Source organism: Eptatretus burgeri, chromosome 5 (assembly GCF_056783735.1).
Source record: "Eptatretus burgeri isolate ZD-2024b chromosome 5, Ebu_testis_v1, whole genome shotgun sequence".
In the NCBI taxonomy this organism is placed as follows: Eukaryota; Metazoa; Chordata; class Myxini; order Myxiniformes; family Myxinidae; genus Eptatretus; species Eptatretus burgeri.
The window spans coordinates 51,133,650-51,158,745 of NC_140965.1; the positions used below are offsets into that span (position 1 = coordinate 51,133,650).

The following is a 25,096-nucleotide window of genomic DNA, read 5'->3' on the forward strand; positions in this document are numbered from 1 at the left end:
AGCGGGAGCCGGGGGTATTAGAAATGTATATGTGTAGTAATGTAGAATCCATGGTCCAGGATGGAATCCTCGAGCAGGAAATGTTGATTGTGCAGGAACATGAACTCCCCCAACTGAGCCCAGAGCCCCAAATGGGTGCGGCAGCGGCCGCGGTGTATGACACCTCCCCTTCCCCCCTCCACCAAAACCCTTCCCCAACCCTTGCCGAAACGGCTCAGCTGAGTGCATCCGACATGGCCCAGCTATGCGCCATGCTGGCGGCAATGAACGAAAAGATTAATGCGAAAATGATCGAAAAAATGGATGCGAATATGAAAAACGAAATGAAAGGCATGAACGAAAAGATGGATGCGAATACACAAAAAATGGATGAAAAGATGGATACAAATACAAATGAAGTGAAAACGACGATGGATGCGAATACACAGCAAATAAAAAAAGAAATGAAAGAACTACGGGGTGAGACGCAGAACATGGGCCGATGCCTGCAGGCGGGCATGAAGGCCGTGAGCAGGGAACTTAAAATGTGGACTCCACGTGTCGGAACGAACGAGCTGGAAGGGGTGCAACGGCTGACAGGCCCGCGGTGGAGGCGGGTAAGGAAAAAGTAATTCGGGAGACAAGAGACGAGGTGAAAGTAATTGCGAGGGAGAGAAAAGAACAATTAATACGGAAAGCAAGGATGAGGTACGCGGAGATCGTGAAAGAGCAAGGAGTGAAAAACAGGGAAGGACGGGAGCGACTTAAAGAGAAAGCAAGGTTGACCTACTTAAAGATAAGGGAAAGACGCCAGAAAGAAGCGGAGACTAATAGACAGGAGGGGACAACAGAAACTTATAAATGTATAGAGACACGGGAGACAAAAAAAATAGAGGAGAGACAACACGATGAAGACGGGGTAAGTGACGCACACACACACGGAGGTAGTGGAGGATAGTGAGGTTGAGCTCGCGGAGCGTGTGGGGACCCGGTGCGAGCAGCTGGATGACCTCCTCCAGGAACAAGGGGAGGGAGTATGCCCCCTTGAGGCGAGTCACGACCAGGTGGGTTCGGTCGTGCTTTGCGAGGTTGAGGGGAGGAGTGCTGTGGACGGGTGCACGGAGAGCTTGGGGGGTATAGAGGCCCCGGAGACCCTTGTGGGGACACGAATCCCCAGTGTGGTTGTCCCTGTGTGTGTGGTGCAAGGTGTGAGTGCGTCCCCGTGTGTGGAAGCGACCCCGTGTGTGAGTGGTGTGGTGGCGATGGTGCCGGAGTACGTGCTTCCCAGCACGCCGTGTGTGGATGAGGCACGGAGTGTGAGTGAGGCACCGCGGGTTAGTGCCCCCGCGTGTGTGGGTGAGGCACCGTGTGTGAGTGAGGCCGTATGTGTGGATGGAACGGCCAGTGTGGATGAGGCACCGCGGATGAGTGCCCCCGCGTGTGTGAGTGAGGCACGGTGTATGAGTGAGGCACCGCGGGTGAGTGCCCTCGCGTGTGTGGGTGAGGCACCGCGGGTGAGTGCCCCCGCGCGAGTGAATGGAGCACCACGTGTGAGTGGTATGGGTTATGCAAGGAAGACCGTGTGTGTGAGAGAGCGGTATGAGAGGGAGATGTCGGTTGGCATGCGGGAGCACGCAGCCGCGTCTCCCGGTGTGAATGTGATGGAGTGGACTGTGTGCGTCGTAACACGCAGGTGTGCGTGGGTTGAATGGCGACGACGAAGGCGACAGAAGAAAGAAAGCCGAGTAGCGGCTGTAGTTGTTTCGGGGACCGTGCCGGGTTCACCCAGCAGTGAGCACGCGGTTCGTGCTGTGCAACGCACGAGACCACCACGTGCTCGCTTGCGAGAGTGAAGTCCCGGTCCGGAAACGCACGCGGTGGATTTGCCGATCCCGCGGACGGACAAAGTTTAGGCAGGACTACGGATTTGGACCGGACGGGTTCTCCACGCGATCGTGTGTGTTAAGCTCCAACGGGCAAAGCACATGTGTTCGCGTGGGGAACCCCTCGTGACGTGGGGCTTGTGTTTTTTTTTTGCGCACGGTGACGTCATGGCTGCACGTGTGGTTGGAATCCGGCAGGAGGGGTATCCCGGCCGGATCGTGCCGTCCAAGGAGGGACGAGGAACACGTGCAGCTGCATGACGTCACGGGCAGGTGCAAAGTGCGCAAGCTCTGAGTTGCCGCGCAGGTGCTGCGCATGGAAAAAAAAGAAAGACAAGCCTCACTTTCGGGTGCACAGGATTCCTGGGTAAGGGGTGGAAGACCCCCTTAACCCGGGGCACAGGATGGAAACTAGTTAGGGGGAAGGGTTAGCTTAGTTAGACCGACTTCATGGGGCAGGGGTAAGTCCTCATGGAGTCCGTGGAATGGATTAGTTAGAGGGATGATAGCGAGATTTAGGTTGGGGAATTGATTAATGGGATTATTTGGAGACAGTGACAGACAGTGAATGTGTAGTGGGGACGTAGCTTAGCTACGTAGTGTTAAAAGGAACGTGCTATAGTGTAAGGGACGACGTGGGAGCACGAGTTAGTTAGGGGATGCAGTTAGAAGGGTGGCAGAGTTCAGCGGTGTGTGTGTGTTGAAGAGTTGGTGAGTTGTGAGGTGAGTACTTGTTGAGTGAGTGAGGCCAGCGGGTCTGTGTGAGTGGAGTGAATGGGGAATGCATGGTGCGATGAGTGATTGGGGGGAGGAGTGACTCCCGCCCAAGGGACCCCGGGGTCAGAGTAAAGTGAGTTAGCTGGGTTAGTCAAATTGAAAAATGGAGGTCGTTTTGTTGTTGGTGGGAAAGTAGGCTCGAGACCCATTTGGAGGGGTGCAGGAGCCCTGTTGACGGGCTTGGGAGCGTGGCTGCGAAAGGTGAGTATCGCTGAGTGGGTACCCCGGGCACCAGGCTAGTCGGCCGTGGTAGGCCAAGGGCCCATGGGGGCCGGGATAGCGTAGTGGGCACGGGTGTGCCTGCTTGGTGCGGGGGCCCGGGGCGCCATTAGCCGCGTGGGCAGTGTTGTGGGCACGGGTGACCCTCGGAAAGGGGCCCGGGAGGCCGGCCTGCCACGTGTGCGTTTCAGGGGAGGTGCCATGGGGGCACTCGCCGGTGTTAGGGAGCTGGTAGGCTCGGAGGCAGTGTAGTGCCCGGGAGTGCCATAGCGGGAGAATCGGCAGAGGGTCGTGCCTGCCAAAGGGAGCCACGTGTCCCAGCCAGGAGACCGTGTGAGGGCACGGAGAGAAAATTGGGGGGCGAGGCCCGAAATTGTGAGGACACCAACACAGGCGACGGGAATCTGGGTTTATAGAACCAATAGTTTAAGCGAGAGGCGCTTGTTGAAAGCCCCGGGGTAGTTTAGCAGTTAAATGGTTAGGGTAGATTAGGAGATGTACCCCTCCGCACCATCCATCCCTCGCTGTCGTTGTGGGCCGCTGGACCCACTTTGGTTATAGATCGCCGAACTCTGGGGAGGCCATTCTGAGGCTTCGTTGGGCCTCGACACAGGACGTTAGCTCTCCCTTATTCCCCTCCGGGAAGGGAACGTAGGGGTTGGGAGTAGGCTAGGTGACAGGATAGGTTAGCCGAACAAGGACGATAAAGGGGGTTAGGGGACGATTTATAGTGGGGAAGTAAAAATAAAAACAACAAAAAAATAAGTTGGGGCTAAATTGGGGTTTGACAAATTAAGGGAGTGGGTATGTACAGTGACAGGCAAAGGCGATAGGTTGGGAGGGAGACAGGTAGGTAGGTCCGAGCCCGCCTTCCAAGTGGCCAGCACCACCGCACTCCCTCCACCAACCTCCACTGAACGGCAAAGGCTGGCCAACTTCATCGGCTGGCCGTGTTTTGCTTCAAGGCGGAGGCCGGCCAACTTCATCGGCAGCTGTGTGCTGCAAGGCCTGTGCCGGCCAGTTCATCTGCTGGCTGTTTTTCTTCGAGGCCTGTGCCGGCCTGGTTCTGCGGGCTGTGTTTGCCTGCAGCGGCCTTCTTCTGCGGGCTGTGTTTGCCTGCACCTTTTCCATGCCATGCCCACTGCCCATGTTCACCAGCCCCGTTCAATTTTGCTTTGCCCCCCCCCTGTTCATTTCCATGTGCGCCAGGATCCGCAAGGCAACAGTTTGCAAGCTGCGAGAACTGTCCTGTTGGCAGCTACAACACGGAGACTGCGTTTGTGCAGCCCATGCACCGTTGTGGTTCACTGCATTCAGTTCAAACCGTTCATGCATCCATTCGTTGTGCTCATTGCGTGTGCCACTTGAGCTGGCATGGAGACTACGTTTGTGCGGCCCATGCACCGTTGTGGTTCACTGCGTTCAGCTCAAAAGGGAAGGCCTTGGACTGCGTGTGAGCAGCCAGCCACGTTCCCTGTCACCTGCATTGTTTTGAGCCAGAGACTGCATGTGGGCAGCCTGGCTCCCTGCTAACTGCTTTTCTTTTGCAGAGTTCAATGATCCTGGGCCATGGTTTAGTGTAAAATTTGTAAGTTAAGGTTAAGATGTACTGTAAATATGAGTGCGCCCCCGGCATGTCTGTCTAGCGCCGGCAATTTTATTTAAGTCGTCCGTGTGAGTGAGTTTGTTTAGGTAGTTACGCAGCCCTCAGGTTATTTATTTTGGGGACACGAATACCATGAATGTCGCACTCAGGGATCCGTAGGTAAAATGTACTAGGGGAAAACTACACATGATGGCACACGAAAATTTGACGACTCGGGACGAGTCTGTAAAAAGGGAAGGGGGTAGTGTTGTGGTTACCAAATTCGCAAACCACCATTCAGGTCCCTTAGGTGAGGTATCTCGGTAAGTGCATGTGTAGTTCGGCCCAAACCCGTTGTCTAGTGGGAATAAATGTTATTCATGCGTGCTGCGACTCTTCAGGATAGCCGTTTTTCTTTTACTATCTTTATTTTGGACCAACCGCCATGATTACCACCACAACCACAACATCAACCACCAACCACAACGCCGCTTCACCACAACCGCCACGACCTTCCCGTCACACCTCGCAACCGTAGCATCGCCACCGTTCTTGCCCCGCTGTGGGTACCGGTGTTGGACTCATGCAGAGCGCGCGTCGAACAGCGTGTACAAAATCACGGATTTTGTGCTTCAAAAACGGATCAAAAACGACACACGCCCACTTTTTGCCGTCCAATCGGTGAGCGAGGGGCGATTTGGCCCCGCCTGCAGGACGATCGATATATGCAAATTTGTGGATCAAAAAGCCTTCACGCCCACTTTTTCTCGGGCCAATGGGGAGCGGGGTGAAAGGTCAAAGGGAGGGGGTCAAAGGCGAAGCTACGGGGGGATAAAAGGACCGTGTTCGTCAGTCAGAGCGGCGTGTGGAAGTCTGGAGCCCGAAGCCTGCAGTAGCTGGAGAAGCTGAAGAGAGTCGAACGAGGAGAGCCCAAAGAAGAGTCCAGGGTGGAGAGTCCAGAGGCGGAGAGGCGGCAGCGGCGAAGGCAGACGAGGGGGTGCTCGCGACGGTGCCGGGAGCTGCACGCCCGAGGAAGGCCGGCAGCGCGACCTGGCCGAGGTGGAGACGCACACCAGGGATAATAAAGATCCTCTATACCCCGAGCATCAGCAACCCCCTCCTGTTCCCCCCCGCGCTGAGATAGTGCGACCAAGGGGGCCCCTTTCCCACCCCCTGCCAGACACTGTCCGCGAGGCCCGCGGAGTGAGGCGCCATCGCCGCTCCGCGTCTCATCACCAGACGGGTAGGCGCGACCCGGTCTCGGCCTCAGGCCCGCCTCATTCTTGGGGATATTCTTTTCCTTGGTTTTGGGTATGTGTTGTCGGCGCCGTCTGTGAGGTGGAATTGTATAAGTGTTGCCGTGTGCTCGGTAGTCGGTATTAGCTCTGCATTGTTTTCGCTTTTATATTTGCTTTTTGTGTAAATGGAATTGTGTTTTTTCTGTGTGCTTTTGGTGGAATTGAATGTGTGTGCTTCCCGTGTGCCGCGAATAAATGTGCTTTATTATTGAACTGTTCTCCCGCTTCGCTTCGTCTTTTTCTCCCATTGAATCCTCATCTTGCTTCACGTAAAGGGTTGGTAGTGGGCTGAATACGCCCGATAATTAATCGAACCGTCGAGGTCGACGATAACACCGCTCGGTTATTCTGATAGTACGGAACGGGTCGCTTAAGTGGCCCGTGTCCGAAGTCGACCTGCGGCGAGGTGCGATCGCCCGGTCTACCCTCCGCGTGGGTACTTAGGTAGGTCGAATTTGGCGAGCAACCCTATCCCACGCGGGGGCTGATTGGCTCGATCGCGGTGAGACCGAAAGGTCCACCCGTGACTGGTTCCCGGCGTTAGTCCGAGAGGGTCACGACTGGATTGTCCGTCCGGTGGGCGACGTGCCGCGATTCGAGTTACGTGGCCGTCAGCACGCCGGCGGGCGCGAATACCGCAACAGTATTATATCTTCAAAGTTATCATCATTTTGGTTTTTGTGAAGTTTAAATAAACCAATTATATCTTCTTTAAGACCAGCATTAAAACCTTGTGAGAGTAGTTGATACTCTGGTTGAAAATTCAATTTCGTGAAAATTATTATCATAATCTAAAGAGTTGGGAGTCAGGAGCATCTTCAAAAGTAAGCAGGTTTTTCCACATCCGCTTGAATCAACTATGAGGCATGTTAATGAATTTGTAAGATTTTTATGATTGTTCAGTTTTATCTTATTTTCCCAAATGGGTAAAAAATCATTCATTTATATATTTGGAAAGCAGGTTATTTAATTTATTGTTGGCTTTTTTATCAACTCTATATTTTAACCGAAGTTCGTGTTTAATTTCAAGATAATCCATTATTTTATTTATGCCATATCTTGTGTTGATATTTCCCTGAAAATGACAATCGTGAATGATATATAACAACAATCCTTTTAACATTTCTATAATACGTTCAGTTTCTTCCCTTGTAAGGAAAGGTGTGTTATCACCCTCATACTTTACATTCATTTCTCTGATCAATCTTGTGAAGTATTTCATTTTTGGTGTAAAGCTAAAAGAATTATTTTCCTTTTTATATTTTTTATGATCATTCATTTGAAGATAATCACAGAATATACATTGTTTATAGGCTTTTGACTCTGTGTTTAATCCCACTCTATCACACGCAGGACAATTCTCAAATTTGTCATATGGAGAATCAGAGAATTCAAGAGGCTCAAAATCTAGCATATTTATAAAGTAAAACTTTGCTTAAACTAAAATGTTCTTGATGAAAAATTTGTTTAATATATAGGTGAATCTGTGCTTAAAACCATTTTATCCTCTAACTTTTTTCACTTAATAAATACAATGTTTCAAGACACAAAAGACAAGTTTCAATTAATCTCTTCATTTGTTAAAGATACTGGGAAATATGTCAAGGATATAAAATTGAACAAAGATAAAAATAACAACTATTGGAAAAAAACAATTATGGTGAATCATACGAGTTCTTCAATTTCCTTCAGTGGAAGGGCTTTTAGTATACCTGGACGAACATCAATTAAAGTATCTCTTACAAAAGTTTCTCCTCTCCTTCTGACAATTTATTCAAAACTCGAAAAAGCAATGAAAGAAGAAAAAGTATCAAAAAATAAAAACCTTATGGATGAAGCTTTAGAAAGAAAAGATAAGACCATCTGTAATATGCAAGGAGAAATTTTTATTTTTTTCAACAACCCAAAAGATGTAAATCCTGATGAAATAAAAGATATTAGTATATCAGGTGAAAGTCATTTTGTTCAATCGTCGTTGAGGATCATTTTAAAATTACCTTTAATATAAAAAAATGTTGTTGTTGAATCTAATAATGAATAAAGTATATAGATATAGATGCCAATGTTTCTGCTAATTAAACGAGTCATTATTCAAATGAAGATTTTGAAGATTATGAGAGTGATTATGATACCGATAGTTATGAAAGTAGTTTTATAGATGATTCTGAAGATGAATTTTAGTTTAAGCAAAGTCTTATTATATAAATATGGTGAATACAACGTACTGCAATGTTTGTAATCATGAATATAAATATTATAAAAAACACCTTCAAACCAACAAACACACATCCAATCTCTTCAGACAAATATCTCCACTTGACCAAGAAACAAAACAATGTGATAGATATGATAATGATGTTCTGAAAAATAATTATAATCGACATCTTCAATCACGCAAACACAAGAACAATGAAAAAGGGAAGCTAAATTCTCCATTGAAAACAATGATGGGGCATTTAAAGGGCATATAAAAACAAGATCGTTTCGTTTTCAAGACTCTGGACCATCTTCAATCATGGAAGCTGTTGATATGGTTAAACAAAGTATTGAAATTATAATTAAAAACACATCAAGTGAAATGAAAACTTTTAAGTTTTATATGGGAGTAAAATTGAAAATGGTAAGACAAGACGATGAAACTACTCCCTATATGAGGACAAACCCACACTTTATCTCATCATTTCAAGATTTTGTAAAATGTGATGTTTACGATGAACTCCAGAGACAGGAACAAGATGTTGATAACACTGTAGTAGGTAGTGGATTTACTATCACAAAAATAACCTTTTTAGATATACATATCTTAAAATCAGTTCCTCTTCAAGCTTCTTCTTATATTGATTTCCCAAAAGAGATAAAACTTCATAAAGCGGTTGTTAATATTCAAAACAAAGATAATAAATGTTTTCTATGGTCTGTTCTTGCTCACTTACATCCTCTACATTGGAAACCTGAAAGGGCTGAACATTATAAGAAATATAAGAATACATTAAATGTTAAAGATTTAAAGTTCCCAATGTCATTGAGAGATATTCCTAATTTGAGAAAATGAATAATCTATCTGTTAATGTATATGGATTAATGGATACAAACAAAGTTCAGATATTAAAATTTTCAAACAAGTATAAAAATGATGAAACACATTGACCTTCTCCACTTTACTTCAAAGGAAAAATCACATTATGCTTTCATCAAAAATTTCTCAAGATCAACTAAATCACAAATATAAAAGAGAAAATATAAAAGGTATCCTTGGAAGAGATGTTTTTCAACTCCTTTCACACAAAAGAACGATTCAATCAACATTCATAATATTGCAGTAATCATAAATCAACCGTAATCAATTTACCAAAAGCAGGTTCAAACATATCATTCGAAGATTTTAACAAATCTATAAAACATCCGTTTGTGATAAATGCCGATTTTGAAAGTATCCTTGAAAAGATAGACACTGTTTCTCCAAATCCAAATAAATCATACACAAATACATACCAAAAACATACTCCTTGTGTTTTCTGTTATTATATCAAATCATCTGTTGGTGATGAATACAACAAGTTAGAACTTTATAGAGGGGAAGATGCCTCAGAGGAGTTTGTAAGACGATTGGAAAAAGATTGTGTAAGACGAAGAGAAATAATGGTGAAAACCTATAAACCAATGTCATTAACAAAGGAAGCGGAAAAGGAATTTAGAGAGAACAATAAATGTCATATTTGTGGGGAGGAAATTGAACAGTTTAAAGTTAGAGATCATTGTCATCTTGCTGGTGAATATAGAGGTCCCGCTCATTCTTGTTGTAATCTTAATTACAAGCCTCCAAATTTTATTCCTGTCTTTCTTCACAACAACGCTCACTATGACACACATCTATATATAAATGAACTTTCAAAGACATTCGGAAATATTTTCACCATTCCAAACACAGATAAAAAATACATCTCATTCACAAAAACAATTTATACAACCCCCATAACCCATATCAGATTTCTTGACACATACAAGTTTATGGGAGATTCATTATCCGAGTTAGCATCGAATATTAAAAAACGTCCCGAGTCTTAAATCATATTTCTCAAATCAAGAAGAGATTGATCTCCTATCACAAAAGGGAGTCTTGGGGAGGGAAGGGGAGGATCCGTATGCCTCTCATATGACTCTTGGGAGGGCTCTCAAACAAGAGAATCCGTATGACTATATGGTTTCATTTGAAAGGTTTAAAGAAACACAACTTCCTTCAAGGGAGAGTTTACATGGTAAGTTGAATAATACTCATATTTCCGATAGAGATTATACACAAGGTAAAGAGGTTTGGGAGAAGTTTAATATAAAGAATCTTAGGGAATATCATGATTTATATCTTAAAACTGATGTACTGTTATTAAAGTGATGTGTTTGAAACTTTTAGAACAGTCTGTCATAATAAAAATTCTTATGGATTCGACCCCACTCACTATTACACTGTCCTGAGTTTGGCTTGGAGTGTTATGTTAAAAATGACAAAACAAAATTTGGAATTAATCAGTGATATAGATGTGCTTCTAATGATAGAGAAGGCTAAAAGAGGAGGAATATCTCAAGTATGTTCCAAGAGATAAGCTAAAGCAAATAACAAATATCTTCCTGAATATAATAAGAATGAGGACAACTCTTACCTGATGTATTATGATGCTAACAATTTGTATGGGTGGGCCATGTCTCAATCTTTACCTTATGGGAAACTTAAATGGGTTGAAGAAAAACATTATGAAAAAGCTTTACTTGATATTGTTATCTCCTCTCAAAAATAATTGGATGAGGCTGAAGTTGGATATTATTTTGAGGTTGATTTAAAATACCCTGAAGAACTTCATAATAAACATAAAGACTTACCCTATGCCTCTGATAATGAAAGTCCAAGAAAAGAATGGTTAAGTGATTACCAACAGTCATTTAATATAATGAGTAAATCTTCAGAAAAAAACTACTTACTACATTAAATGATCAAGAAAGTGATGTTTTACATCAAAGGAACTTGAGACAATATTTATCTGCTGGGTTGAGAGTGAGGAAAATCCATAGGATTTTGAATTTTAAACAAAGTCCATGGTAAAAGGACTATATTGATTTTAATACAAAAAGTAGAAAAAACGCAGCAACAGATTTTGAGAAGAACTTTTATAAATTAATGAATAATGCTGTATTTTGAAATACTATGGAAAATGTTAGGAATCGAGAAAACATAAGACTTGCTACATCTTGGAAACAGGCTTCAAAGTTAATTAACAAACCAAGTTTTGAACTGGTGGAGGTATTTTCAGAGAACTTTTGTGCTATTCATTTGAAAAAAGAGAGTATTGAAATGGATAAACCTATTTATATAGGAACATCAATTCTTGATTTGTCAAAGTTGTTTATGTATGACTATCACTATAATAATTAAAAATGAAAGTATAAGGATAATGTGTCATTGTTATATATGGATACAGATAGTTTGATATTAGAAATAAAGATTGGAGATGTATATGAGGATATGATTGATATTATTGAGATGTATGATACAAGTAATTATAAATCTGGTGATGTGTTGTTTTCATCAAATAACAAAAAGGTTATTGGTAAGTTTAAAGATGAATTGGGTGGGAAGGTTATGAGTGAATTTATAGGATTGAGATCAAAGGCTTATGCTTTTACATATATTGACAATAATATTGAAAGGTGTAAAAAGAAGTTAAAGGGAATAAAAAATAAAAATGAAACGATAAACTTTAAACATTATTACAACTGTTTAATCTTAAAGAAGGAAGAGTATAGAAAAATGAATAAAATAAGAAGTTATAAACATCAATTATATACAGAAGAAAAAATAAGAAAGCATTAGGAGCTTTTGATGATAAAAGATATATTTTAGAGAATGGAATTAATAGTCTCCCTTATGGCTATAAGTATAAGTGCTGAGGGACTACTACCGTGTTTTACTGATTTATAAATGACAGAACCAAGCAATAACCAAACCAAACAGTGGAGATGTAATCAACCTTGGTACTTAAATGGAAAACATAAAGAATGTGAGAAATATCAAATAAGTCTTATTGAAGAAATAATGGGGGTCAAAGTAGATAAAACAAATAAGTGGATAAATTTAATTACAAATAAGTTGGAGGATGTAAAGAAAAAAAAAATATCCTTGAATGGACTGAAAACTTTGATGGTTATCAATGAAACAATGGAAAAACAATTTTCTATTATCTCAAAATGATATGTGGCTCAGGAGGTAGTCAAACAAGAGCATTGAGAGAAGTTTATCATTTTATTTCTGCTCAACAAAGATATTTAGACCAAGAACTAAGTTCTAAAATAATATTTGTGAATATACTCGATGGTGATGAATGTAATCGTAAAATTAATTTATTACCTCGAATATAACATGGACAAATATTCATTGGCTCACTCTTTGAATGGAGAAAGTAATGGGGGAGAGATCGATCTCTTCCTTTGACCCCCTGGACCGAGAGTCAGAGGGGGGAGAGAAAATCATTCTCCTGTTTTAACTGAATGAGCCTTGAGATAGAGAGTTCTCCCTATTAATTTGTATGGGGAGAATCATTCTCCTGTTTGGGTTTTTTTCAGGGGTTTTCAAAAAGGTTAGCCTATACATTTGTATGAGGTTTTTTGGGCCCTGAGACAGTCTCAATTTAACATGAGCTTGTATGGCAGAAAATCATTCTCCTCTTTTTGTCCTGATGCGTTTCGAGTCAGAGAGTTCTCCTTATACATTTGTATGGGAGGAATGTGCCTCCTGTTTCGGGGTTTTCGGGGATCAATTCAAAGAGTTTTTCCCCTTCACCTCATTCATTTGCATGGATGTCCCAGAAACCCCATTCATCTACTACTCACATGCTGTCCATACTGATCAATTGTCATACTGATCAACTCGATCCACCAGTAACTTGCACTTGTTCTGAAGATGGAATGGTGTAAGTTACGCGTGATATTAAATCTACCAACATTCGTACAAAGTTTTAAGCATGGTCACACCTTCTAGACATTGTACAGAAAGTTTTGGATTCATAACCCTGAGTATTAATACCTTACTGTCCCATTGCTTTTCTCGAATCTCGTGTAGTGACAGGCTGTGAGGGTTTTCAGGCGATTGCATTGATATTTGCCTCTTCACGCCCCCACCCCTCACCAAAACACACGCATGGACACCCCGTCACTTATCTCATCGATTTGTGTTACCTTCTTTTATTTACCTGAGTTGTGTTATTTACTCCGTTTGCACTCTCAAATTGGAAATCCAGTTGTTTTGACATTTTTGCTCTGAAAAGGTGCGAAAGCACAAAATATCATTCTCACTGAGAGTCCCACAGTCGTGAATATACCACCATGAAATTGTTGTAATTGGAATGCAAATTATTGAGACATTCTGTGTTGTTGATATCAGTACAAGCATTACCTCATGGGTGTTTCGGCAGAAAGTGGAGACATTTTTGAAGTCGACACTGACGAGGTTCAGCTTTCCGGTCGATCCGAAGGGGCTGCAGTAAAAACATTATTCTTTGATCCAAAAACGTTTGGGAATGGAGAAGAAGGTGAGATTTGTTATCACATTTAATTTTCCATCAACCTCCTTTACTTTCGTTTGATTGTGTGAATTTTCACTTTTCATCGAAGCTAATCCCAAATCCAGCATTTCAAATGAATACATACCAAGCTAACTAACTCCACACAGTGACACCTTTTAGTGCATCGAAATTAATTTTTTGCCAATTACTCATTCATTGATGTCGTGATGTCATCGGATTTGGGAAGCACACACAAAATTTTGGGAGGATATAAAAAAATTCAGCAACACTGAATACAGGATTCAACAAAATTTGCTAGGACACAACACACTTTGGTAGGATGCACCAAACCTGAGAAGGACGCACCAAATCTGGGAAGGATGCACCAAACCTGGGAAGGATGCACCAAACATGAGAAGGATGCACCAAACCTGAGAAGGATGCACCAAACCTGAGAAGGATGCACCAAACCTGGGAAAGATGCACCAAACCTGGGAAGGATGCACCAAACCTGGGAAGGATGCATCAAACCTGGGAATGACGCACCAAACCTGAGAAGGATGCACCAAATCTGGGAAGGATGCATCAAACCTGGGAATGATGCACCAAACCTGGGAAGGATGCACCAAACCTGGGAAGGACGCACCAAATCTGGGAAGGACGCACCAAATCTGAGAAGGACGCACCAAACCTGAGAAGGATGCACCAAACCTGAGAAGGACGCACCAAACCTGAGAAGGACGCACCAAACCTGAGAAGGACGCACCAAACCTGAGAAGGATGCACAAAACCTGGGAATGATGCACCAAACCTGGGAAAGATGCACCAAACCTGGGAAGGATGCACCAAACCTGGGAAGGATGCATCAAACCTGGGAAGGACGCACCAAATCTGGGAAGGACGCACCAAATCTGAGAAGGACGCACCAAACCTGAGAAGGACGCACCAAACCTGAGAAGGACGCACCAAACCTGAGAAGGACGCACCAAACCTGAGAAGGATGCACAAAACCTGGGAATGATGCACCAAACCTGGGAAAGATGCACCAAACCTGGGAAGGATGCACCAAACCTGGGAAGGATGCATCAAACCTGGGAATGACGCACCAAACCTGAGAAGGATGCACCAAATCTGGGAAGGATGCATCAAACCTGGGAATGATGCACCAAACCTGGGAAGGATGCACCAAACCTGGGAAGGACGCACCAAATCTGGGAAGGACGCACCAAACCTGAGAAGGATGCACCAAACCTGAGAAGGACGCACCAAACCTGAGAAGGACGCACCAAACCTGAGAAGGACAAACCAAACATGAGGACGCACCAAACATGAGAAGGACGCACAAAAGCTGGGAAGGACAAACCAAACCTGGGAAGGACAAACCAAACCTGGGAAGGATGCACCAAAATTGGGAAGGACGCACCAAAATTGGGAAGGACGCACCAAACCTGGGAAGGACGCACCAAATTTGGGAAGGACGCACCAAATTTGGGAACGACAAACAAATTGGGAAGGACACATCAAAACTATGTTCATCCTCCCATGGGGCTCCATCTCCATTTGCACCACTGGATCATGTTTGTGTGATGAAAGTGAAGATGGATCATGTACGTGTGTTACAAGTTTGGATGGATCACGTGTTTGTACTCCAAGTTAAGACGGGTTGCATTTGTGCAGTACAAGTTTGAATGGGTGATGTTTCTGGGTGCAGAGTGTGGGAAGCGGCCGATGTTTGAACTGCAGCAAAAGCATGATGAATCGGAGGATGAGCTAATTCGTTCATATGATGGTCGTGTGGTTCATGGAGATGATGCTGAGTTGGGAGTTGCCCCATGGTGAGTACAGTTTAGAAAACTAGAATGGCACTTGGTAGAGCGCATACCTCTGCCTGGCTGAACAGTTTACGTTTTGTATCCCACTGAGAGGCTGGATTTGCATCCAGATCTGAACCACAATCGAATCGGCTTGTTCTTGTCACCGACACAATTCATCCACCAAGTTTTGTTATAATTCTTCCACAAGCTTTTGAGATATCAGGCTGTCATCGTTTTTGGCCCAATCTCTCAATGGTGAAGAATCACTTAAAGAATTAAAATTTCACGGATTCAGATCCAGATCTTCACCAAAATCCAATAATTTCGGCCGTGTCAACCTGCTCACAAAATTTCCTCTGAATCCGTCCACAACTTTTTGACAGATAAACAAACAGACAGAGAGACAGACAGACTAGGGTGAAAATATAACCTCCATTCACCTTCGGTGGATAGGTAAATATGCCGTCCCTTGGGCAGATGGTGTCCCGTCCTGCCAGCATTAACTGGTGGATATTAAAGATCAAAGTGTCTTCAACGAAGAGTAGGTGATTGTGTGCTGGTACTCGAAACAAATTACAAATTCTTAACCCTCTCCCACTCGAACTTCAGGCCTGGTCAGTTGGTTCACTAAGCACTTGCACCAAGAGTACACAGTCTATGAGCCCCCAAACTTGATGACACAATGAGTATGAAGGAGGAGAGAGAGCGCAATTATAATTCACGATTACATTTTCTATTGTCGCAACTCCATCTGGGTCTGGAATTTTTGGATTCCGTGTGGCATTATCAACAGATCACGATGGAATGCAAGGTTTATTCATCAAATATTTGAGGTTGTGGTTATTACCTCCACCACCAAAGATGGGTGGAGGTTATGTTTTCACCTGTGTTTGCATGTCTGTTTGTTTGTCTGTTTGTGAGCAGGATATCTCAAAACATGGTCGACAAATTTGGACGAAACTTGGGGGACATGTTAGGTGTGTGACAAAGATGAAATGATTCGATTTTGGTGAAGATCCGGATTTGGATACTGGAGTTTTTGAAGTGATTATTCACCGTTGAGAGATATCTCAAAAGGTTGTGGACGGATTCGGGGGAAACTTAGTGGAGAGGTTGGGTGTGTAACAATGATGAATCGATTCCATTTTCGTGAACATCCGAATCCGGATCCAGATATGAGAATTTTTTAGCTTATCTGGAATTTAAGTTCCAGATAAGGTATTGTTATCGGGCACCGTCCGTCCTTCTGTCCATCCGTCCATCTGTCCGTCCATTATTTTTATTTATCTGGCTAATCTGCTGGGCCGATCTGGCTGAAATTTGGCAGCAATGTTCCTCTCCTGACTGGTAAAGGGACTGCTCAGCTCATTCCGGTCACATGACTTTAAGTAGGTGAAAATGGCCGACTTAGTAACTTTCTTCAACAATCTTCTTCTCCAGACCCACCAGTCAGAATGCTACCAAATTTTGGTTGCAATAATAGGCCAGGGTAGGGATGTTAAATTGCGGAGGTCATTCTGATTATGTTACCGGAAGTGTGTCAAAATGGCCGGCTTAGTCAATTTTGGGGGAAATCGTAAAAATTCCTTCAAAGATCTTCTTTTCCAGACCAACCAGTCAGAATGCTACCAAATTTGTGTTACAACATTATGATAGGGTCCTGATGTTAAATTGCGGAGGCCATGCCAATCACATGAATGGAAGTGTGTCAAAATGGCGGTTGCGTAAATTCCTTCCAAAATTTACTTCTTTCGACGCACCAGTCCGATTGATACCAAATTTGGGATACAACATTAGGCTAGGGCCCAGATAATCTGTGTGTTTGTATGTCCAGTGGTTCTATTTTTATTTTTTAAGTGATTCTTCACCATTGAGAGGTGGCGGCAAAAACAATGTACAGCATGATATTTCAAAAAGTTATGGATGGGTTGTGACAAAGTTGGTGGATGAGTTGGTTAGGTGACAAGAACAAGCCGATTATAATCTGGTTCATGACTGAACTAATCAAAGGGAGTCAGCATGGATACTGGAGTTAGTAGAGGGAGTTTTAATTTTATTTATTTATTGGAGATACATGAGGCAGTTTCTGACTGGGTGGTTGAGAGAAGTGCAGTGAATGTAGTATTGGAGACTTTCAGAAGGTATTTGATAAGGTACCACGAAGGAGGTTGTTGGCTCAGGTGAGGAGTTGGGGAGTTGTTAGTTGAGTAACTAACTGGATTGGAAACTGGATTAGTGATTGGAAGCAAAGAGTGGCCGTGAGAGGCAGAATGTCTGGCTGGAAGGATGTAAGTAGTGGGGGTACCCCAGGGATCAGTACTTGGAGTGCACAACACAAGTGCACAAGAACAAGTTGCTTCCCGTAAGTGCACAACAAGACAGAATACTCTTATCTCTGTTTGAAATTGATTCAGGGACAACAATGTTCAGAACCTGCATTGTCAAATCCGTTGTAGAATGTGTTAGACCGTCAGAGGGTGAGAACCAAGGAATCATAATATACTACTGAACCTTCCTTTCTTCTAAAGAAGGAATGGTACAATTTTCCAATGGTTATCATACTTGGCAGTATTTGGAGAAATTTGTTAGTGATCTTCACACCCATTTATGAATGGAACAAACAGTCATGAATTACTAACCTTGCATGTTGCTTACTGTTCCCAATATTTGTTGCGAACATTGTTTGTGTGCCTTGGGTTACCCAAATAGTGTTAATTTTACTTTAAGTGAAAAGAGTGTGAAACATGAACTACAGGAGGATAGTCCACGGGTAGGTATCTCCAGGCTTCTCACTCATTTCAAACTGTTGCACTGATGGGTTCATCCATCTGGTGAAGTAAGTAAAACAACTAAGATCCTACACTAATATTGTGAGGTTTTAGGGGTTAGGGTTCAACTGTATATGGATGTGTGGGTGTTTGTTCCTGTCTGCCAGTATTAGTCAAAGATCTCACAGTGTCCTTCGTGAAGAGAAAGCGAGCTATCGCCGGCACAATGAACAAATTACAAATTGCTGCTCTAACCTACAGGAGAGCATTGCATCCGCGGCACAGCTGCGTCCTCGGCCAATAATGCTACCCAGCCTGCAACCTTGTGCTGATTAAGGAAGAAGAAGTAGAACTACAGGTGTGTTTGTGTGCTCCTATGATGATGTGTGTGTGTGTGTGTGTGTTTTACTTGTATCTGCACAGGCAAGTGATGCTGTACAGGAAGCGGCCTCAGGGAATGCTCTGTGGTGCAAGTCTGATCAGTGACAAATGGGTGCTCACTGCTGCACACTGCATCCTCTACCCTCCGTGGGGAAAGAATTTCAGCCACAATGACCTGGTGGTTCGTGTGGGCAAACACTTCAGGGCAGCGTAAGAGTTCAACAAAACAGTTTGTACTTGGTTGGAGCTTACAAACCTACAGTACTCACAATCGCTATCCTTACAGTGACCAGCTAAACCTCTGTTATCACAAATCCATATTCTACAGTACGTTACTAAGGTACTATATACTCAAAAAACCACAGCTACAGTTTACTAATCTGTTGTACTCAAATAATCCTGACTTGTACAATACAAAATGACTATACTCCAAAGTTCACCCTCACACTTGCTAAACTGCTTACGATACTCCCAAGTTCACCCTTCGGCTTATTAAATTACTACACTCGAAGATTCACCCGACAGTTTACTAAATGGCGATGCACACAACTCCACCCTTACCGTTTAACAGACTGGAATACTCACAAATCGACCCTTAGAGTTTACTAAACTATTATACTTACCAATCCACCCTTACAGCTTGCTAAAAAAAAATCTACTATAGCAATTTATTAAATTACTGCATTTACAAATTCACACTGCATGCTTACTAAAGCACTATACTCATCACACTGTAACACATACACCTTGGAGTTAACTCATCCCATCAAGCGGTGTCCAACTTCTGGTGACATTAATGATCACATTTCTCCAAACATCCATATCCTGCACTGGTTACCGAAGCTCTGGCAGAGACAGCTTGGTTGCAGTCTTTAGCTCATCCATCTAGTGCATTCAAGGTTTGCCTCTTCCTCTTCTTCCTTCCATCATACACACCATGGTTGACTTATGCATGCATGACGTGTCCAAAGTATGACAGTTTGTTTTTCTAATGTACTTGGTGGTATAGATTCTTCATTCGCCGATTTATTTATTCTTCTCGCAGTCCATGGGATTTTAAACATTCGTCTCCAACATGACATTTCAAAACTGTCAATCTTCTCCTTCCTTTGTTTCTTTTTCACCGTCCATCACTTACATCCATACATTGTAACTGGAAATACCAGATCACTCATCGGCCTTCTCTTGTGGTTTGTTTTGTCATATCTTCATCTTTACAGAACTTTGTCAATCCTGACATTTCTGTCCTCCCCAACGCTAACCGTCATTTAATTCCTTCTCCACATTCTCCACTCACCTCAATCTCAGAACCCAGGAGGATGAAACTTTTCACTATTTCCACATGATCATCCCCCAATCTGAACACGTCGATCTTCTCAGCTGATTAGATTTGAGGTTTTTTGTTGGTTTGAATAAATAGAAACTTTTCACTGTCTGCAACAGATTCCTCAAGTCCTCTTTACTTTCAACCAACAGAGTGGTATTGTCAGCATACCTTAGGTTGTTGATACATCTTCCTCCAATCCTGACTCCAGCTTACATGTCATCCAAATTTGATTTCCTCTTGATGTACTCACTATACTGTTTGGACAAGTTAGGGGATATAATGCAACCGATCTGAAAATATCCAAACCATTCCGTCTCTTCATGGCAGAGCTGAGCTGTTCAGGGAGTTGAGGCATAAAACTGCACGTGCTCGTCAGGGAGAACAAGGAGGTCTATGTGTGAGGAATCTGTAAGGGGGTAGATCATCACATGTGGTCAAGTTATTCTCGTCCTGCTTACAGGGCAATTCGTGCATTTCTTTCCTTCAAGCCCATCCCTTGATGCACTGCAGTTCGAGCGGAGGGTGGTTGGCTCTTGACAGAGGAGTCTGAAGTGAAGGCCCGCTGGGCCGGTTACTTTGAGCGGCTGTACCAGGCTGATCCACCAGCGTCGAGTTGGATGTCAGGGGTGTTACTTTCCCTATTGCTAACACTCCAATCAACTGTGATCCACCTTCGTTTGTGGAAACACAGGCTGCAGTGAACCGGTTTAAATGGGTAAAGATCCTAAGATCTATGGCATCCTTGCTGAACTTTTCAAGGCTGGGATAAATGCTGTATTCGTGTCGTTACATGTAGTTCTGTGCTCTGCCTGGAACACAGGCATCATTCCAACTGACTGGAAGAGGGGCCTTGTTGTCCCTCTCTGGAAAGGGAAGGGTGATCGCCAAGACTGCAACAACGACTGAAGGGTGACGCTGCTCTCAGTGCCAGGCAAGGTCTTTGCTCGGATAATTCTTGATAGGGTTCGCCACCATCTGAGCACCAGCGCCCAGAGCAGTTAAGCTTTATATCAACACCAAAGAGGTTAACGATTGACCGTATCCCTGCTCTTTGTGTCCTCACCGAACGCAGACGAGAGTTTTGGCAGGGGCTGTTTACAGCCGATGTTGATCTCTGCAAAGCATTTGATTCAGTGAATCGGGATGTCCTCTGGAGGATTCTTCGTCTTCGTGAGGTGCCACCAAAACTGATCAATCTGATGTCTGAACTCTACTCTGATACTGAGAGTGCTGTGAGATGTGGTGGTACCGTCTCTGATTTATTTCCAGTTGTTAACGGAGTTCATCAGGGGTGTGTGCTGGCCCCCACATTTTTCAGCACTTGTACGGACTGGATTCTGGGGAGGATGTCGGAGAGATTGAGCTGTGGTGTTCCTATGGGAATGTCCAAATCTCTAACCTTGATGTCGCAGACAATGCAGTCATCTTTGCAGACACTCTGGATATCCTTTTGGGGGCCATCAAGATGCTGAATGAGGAGTCTGAGTTGCTGGAATTATGGGTTGTCTGGGTCAAAACTAAGATTTTCAAACCAAACTTTTTTCTTTTTCAAAACAAAACTTTCAATGACATCTTAGATGCTGCGGTCTTGTCTGTAACTGTTTGTGGTGAGGATGTTGAGGTCAGGGAGAGATTCACTTACCTTGGCAGTGATATTCATGTCTCCGCTGGCTGTGAGCCAGAGATCAAGAGATGTCTGGGTCAGGCCTGGGGAGTCATGGATTCACATGAGTGTGGCACTGTCAGTCCCAGTGCAGGAGGATGAAAGTCTGAGTCTTCAGGTGCTTGGTGCTTCCAGTCTTGCTCTACGGATGTGAGACTTAGACTGAATTCCTTTAGTACCAGGTCTCCTCAGGGAATCCTTGGCTATTGCTGGTTGGACATTGTGTCCAACGAGAAGTTGCTGAGAGACACTCAAATGAGATTTGTCACCTGCATAGTCTATGAGCATCAGCTGTGACTGTATGGACATGTGGCTCATTTTCCTGATGCTGATCCGACTCACCAGATTCTCTCAACGAGGGAGTATCGTGAGTGGAGGAGGCCAATGGGCTGACCACGTACCTCGTGTTTGCAGCAGGTTGATCGACATCTCAAGGAGATTGGGATGGGCCAGGCATCTGTCTGGGGAATGGCCAGATGGAGGCCCCTGGAGTACCGGCGGAGAGTGGACGCAGCGACGTGCTGCTCCCTACCTGACCTGTCTCTCCATACTCTGTTCTTACTGAAACTTCTTATTTCGTGTACAGATTTCTTATCAGACATATCATGTGCTCTGACATTCCCATTTCTCTCAGCATAATCCACATCAATTTATGTTCAACCCAATCAAAAGCTTTGATTTCATCTATAAAACCAAGACACACCCTTCTTTGATATTCCCTTGCTTTTTAACATGATCCACCTCAGATTTACGATTTGATCTTTCGTACCTCTTCTTCTTCTGAAACCTTCTTTCTTAATGGGCATTTCTTGCTTTATGAAGTCTTCTATTCTGTGTCGAATGATTGTCAGTACGAGAGCGCGTGTTGAAAAGTAATGCTTCGTCTTATTTTTTTATACCAAAACAGGTGAAGATATTCGAATGAAACAGAGACAGATACTAACATCTATCTTTATTACACCATGTTGCATGTGTTTCTGCATTACAATAGTGATGTGGAGGAAGAAACGGGGTCAGAACAAATGTGTTAAAAACGCGTGTTTTATGCAAATTAAACCGTTTTTGCATGAATAAGGTTTCTTGTCGAAAATGTATTGTTTTGCTTAGAATAAGCTAAATGACACACTATTTGTTGAAAAACACGTGGTTCTGCATTAGAATAGTGATGTCGAACAAAAATCGGGCTGAGAACAAGCAAATGTGTTGTTAAAAATTGTTGTTTTGGAAAATAAGAGCGTTTTTACATAAATTAGGTTTCTTGCGTTAAATGTGTTGTTTTGCTTAGAACAAGCTAAATGACACACTGTTTGTTGGGAGAACACGTGGTTCTGCATTCGACTAGTGACATCGAACAAAAATCGGGCTGAGAACAAGCAAATGTGTTGTTAAAAATTGTTGTTTTGGAAAATAAGAGCGTTTTTACATAAATTAGGTTTCTTGCGTTAAATGTGTTGTTTTGCTTAGAACAAGCTAAATTACACACTATTTGATGGGAAAACACGTTTCTGCATCACAATAGTGATTTAGAACAAAAACCGGGGTCATAACAATCTAATGTGTTGTTGAAAACCCTCGTTTCAGGCAAATTCGACCGTTTTTGCGTGAATCAGGTTTCTTGTATAAAATGTGTTGTTTTGCTTCAGCAAAAACACACTCCTTCATGAAAAACGCGTTTCTGCATCAGAACATTGATTGCGAACAAAAACGGGGTCAGAACAAGCTGGTCTGTGGTTCGATATGCCGCTTTTTGGCAAATATGCCCGTTTTTGCAGCAAAAGTTTTCTTGTGCAAAATGTGTTGTTCTGCTTAATGCAAGCTAAATGACACACTATTTGATGAAAAACGCATTTCTGCAGTATGATTGTGATTTCGAACAAAAAACGTGGTCAGAAGCCAATGTTTTGTCAAAAACCTTTATTTTGAGGCAAATAATCTCTTTTTTGTATATGTCGTGTAAAATATTTTCTTTTCTTAGTACCAGCTAAAATATACATTTGATGAAAAACCCATGTTTTTGCATCCAACGTAGTGACTTAGAACTAGAAACGGGGTCAGATCAGGCGAATGCGTCATTAAAAATGCATGTTTCAATCAAATATAACCGTTTTTGTGTGATTTACGTTTCTTGTGTAAAATATGTACTCGCTTTCATTACAAACACGTGTTTCTGCATTACAATGGTGATTTGAAGCAAAAAACTGGGTCAGAACAAGATAATGTGTAAAAAAACGCTTGTTTTATGCAATTTTAACCGTTTTTGCATGAATAAGGCTTCTTATGTAAAAGGCATTGTTTTGCTGAGAACAAGCTAAAATACACACTATTCGATGAAAAACTCATATTTCTGCATTGGAATTGTGATTTGGAACAAAAAACGGGGTCAGAACAAGTAAATGTGTTGTTTCCAACGCTTCTTTGAGGCAAATAAGACCCTTTTTCAGCAAAAGGTTTCTTTTGTAAAATGTGTTGTTCTGCTTAGTACAAGCTAATTTACACAATATTTGATGAAAAACATGCATTTCTGCAATACAATAGTGATTTAGAACAAAACAAAAAAAGACGTGGTCAGAAGTAGCCAATGTATTGTTAAAACCGCTTGTTTTTGGCAAATAAGCCCGTTTTTGCATGAATAAGGTTTCTTGTGTAAAATATTTTATTTTGCTTAGTACCAGATGAAATGAACAATTTTTTTTTTTTTTTTTTTGTATACCTTGGTCGAGGCTCGTATGAGAGCAAACACACAACTCACAGCAAGGAGGCATGAGACAAGAGGGGCGGGAGTGGAAGGGACAAAACAGTGGGGAACAGACACATTAGGTGAACTGTGGAAGGGAGAGGGATGGGGATGGGACGGGGAACATGGCGAAGAGAAGATGGACATTTCAGGGACTTTCAGGAAGGAAAGCAGGAGAAATGAAGGAAGTGGGCTTGGGTGGATTATCGGGGGTAGAAAAGATCGAGGATTTGGATGGGGGAAGATAAGAGGTGGTGGTGAACAGCTGTTTTGAAAGCCTGGAGGGAAGAATGGGAAAGAATAGAGTGAGGAAGTTTATTCCAAAGGCGGGAAAAAAGAGGAATGAAAGAGTGAAGATGAGCAGTGATTCGTGATTTTGGTAGTTTTACCAGAAGGGGGTTGTTGGCGGACCTTGAGCGCCCTGTGGAAATGTGGTGGGGCCAAATCGCAGAGAGAGCAGGGGGGGGGCAAGGCTGGAGAGGAGTCGGTAGAAGACAGAAAGACGCGTTTTGCTGAAGTCAATATTTGCTGAAAATATTTGCTGAAATATTTATATTTAAACGCGTCAATATTTGCTGAAAAACATGCGTTTCTGCATTAGAATAGTGATTTGGACAAAAAAAGGAAAAATGAAATCAGAGCATGTTAATATGTTTTTAACCAGAGAGTTGGTGTCAAAGCCACCCAATGCTCACCTGTTTATACATTTATCGTTTTTAAAAGACAATTCTAATAATATTTTTTATAAAGCATTGCAGTGAAGTCTGATCCAAATAATTTTAAAGCAATATATGTATTTGTATATTGTAATCAGTAAAAAATAGTGTGGTAGATAAAAACATGAGAAAGGAAATAACTTGCACCAAAAACTTTAACATTTTCATGCTCACGCTGATGCTGACGCTCACGCTGGGGGAATCGCTATAGCTCTCTGCTCTTCGAACAGGCGAGCGAAAAAGGTGCACCAACAAAATTTATTTCATTTGGACTTCATTGCATTCCTAGTACACATATTAAATGAATGGCAAGCGTCTAGTATAAACAGGCGAGCATTGGGTAGCTTTGACACCATCTTAGGTTGAAATTTAAAAATATTTTAAGATCATTTGTTAATTTCAACT

The 25,096-nt window shown here is 42.9% G+C and overlaps 1 protein-coding gene across 1 annotated transcript in view; it reads left to right on the plus strand.

The window, feature by feature from the left end:
- Positions 1 to 25,096, plus strand: part of F2 (coagulation factor II, thrombin) — a 105,641-nt gene that overhangs the window by 74,098 nt on the left and 6,447 nt on the right. The window contains exons 9-11 of the mRNA XM_085881854.1: positions 13,199 to 13,315; positions 15,000 to 15,123; positions 18,294 to 18,461. Coding sequence (XP_085737980.1) covers positions 13,199 to 13,315; positions 15,000 to 15,123; positions 18,294 to 18,461 — 409 coding nt within the window. The remainder of the gene's footprint in view (positions 1 to 13,198; positions 13,316 to 14,999; positions 15,124 to 18,293; positions 18,462 to 25,096) is intronic.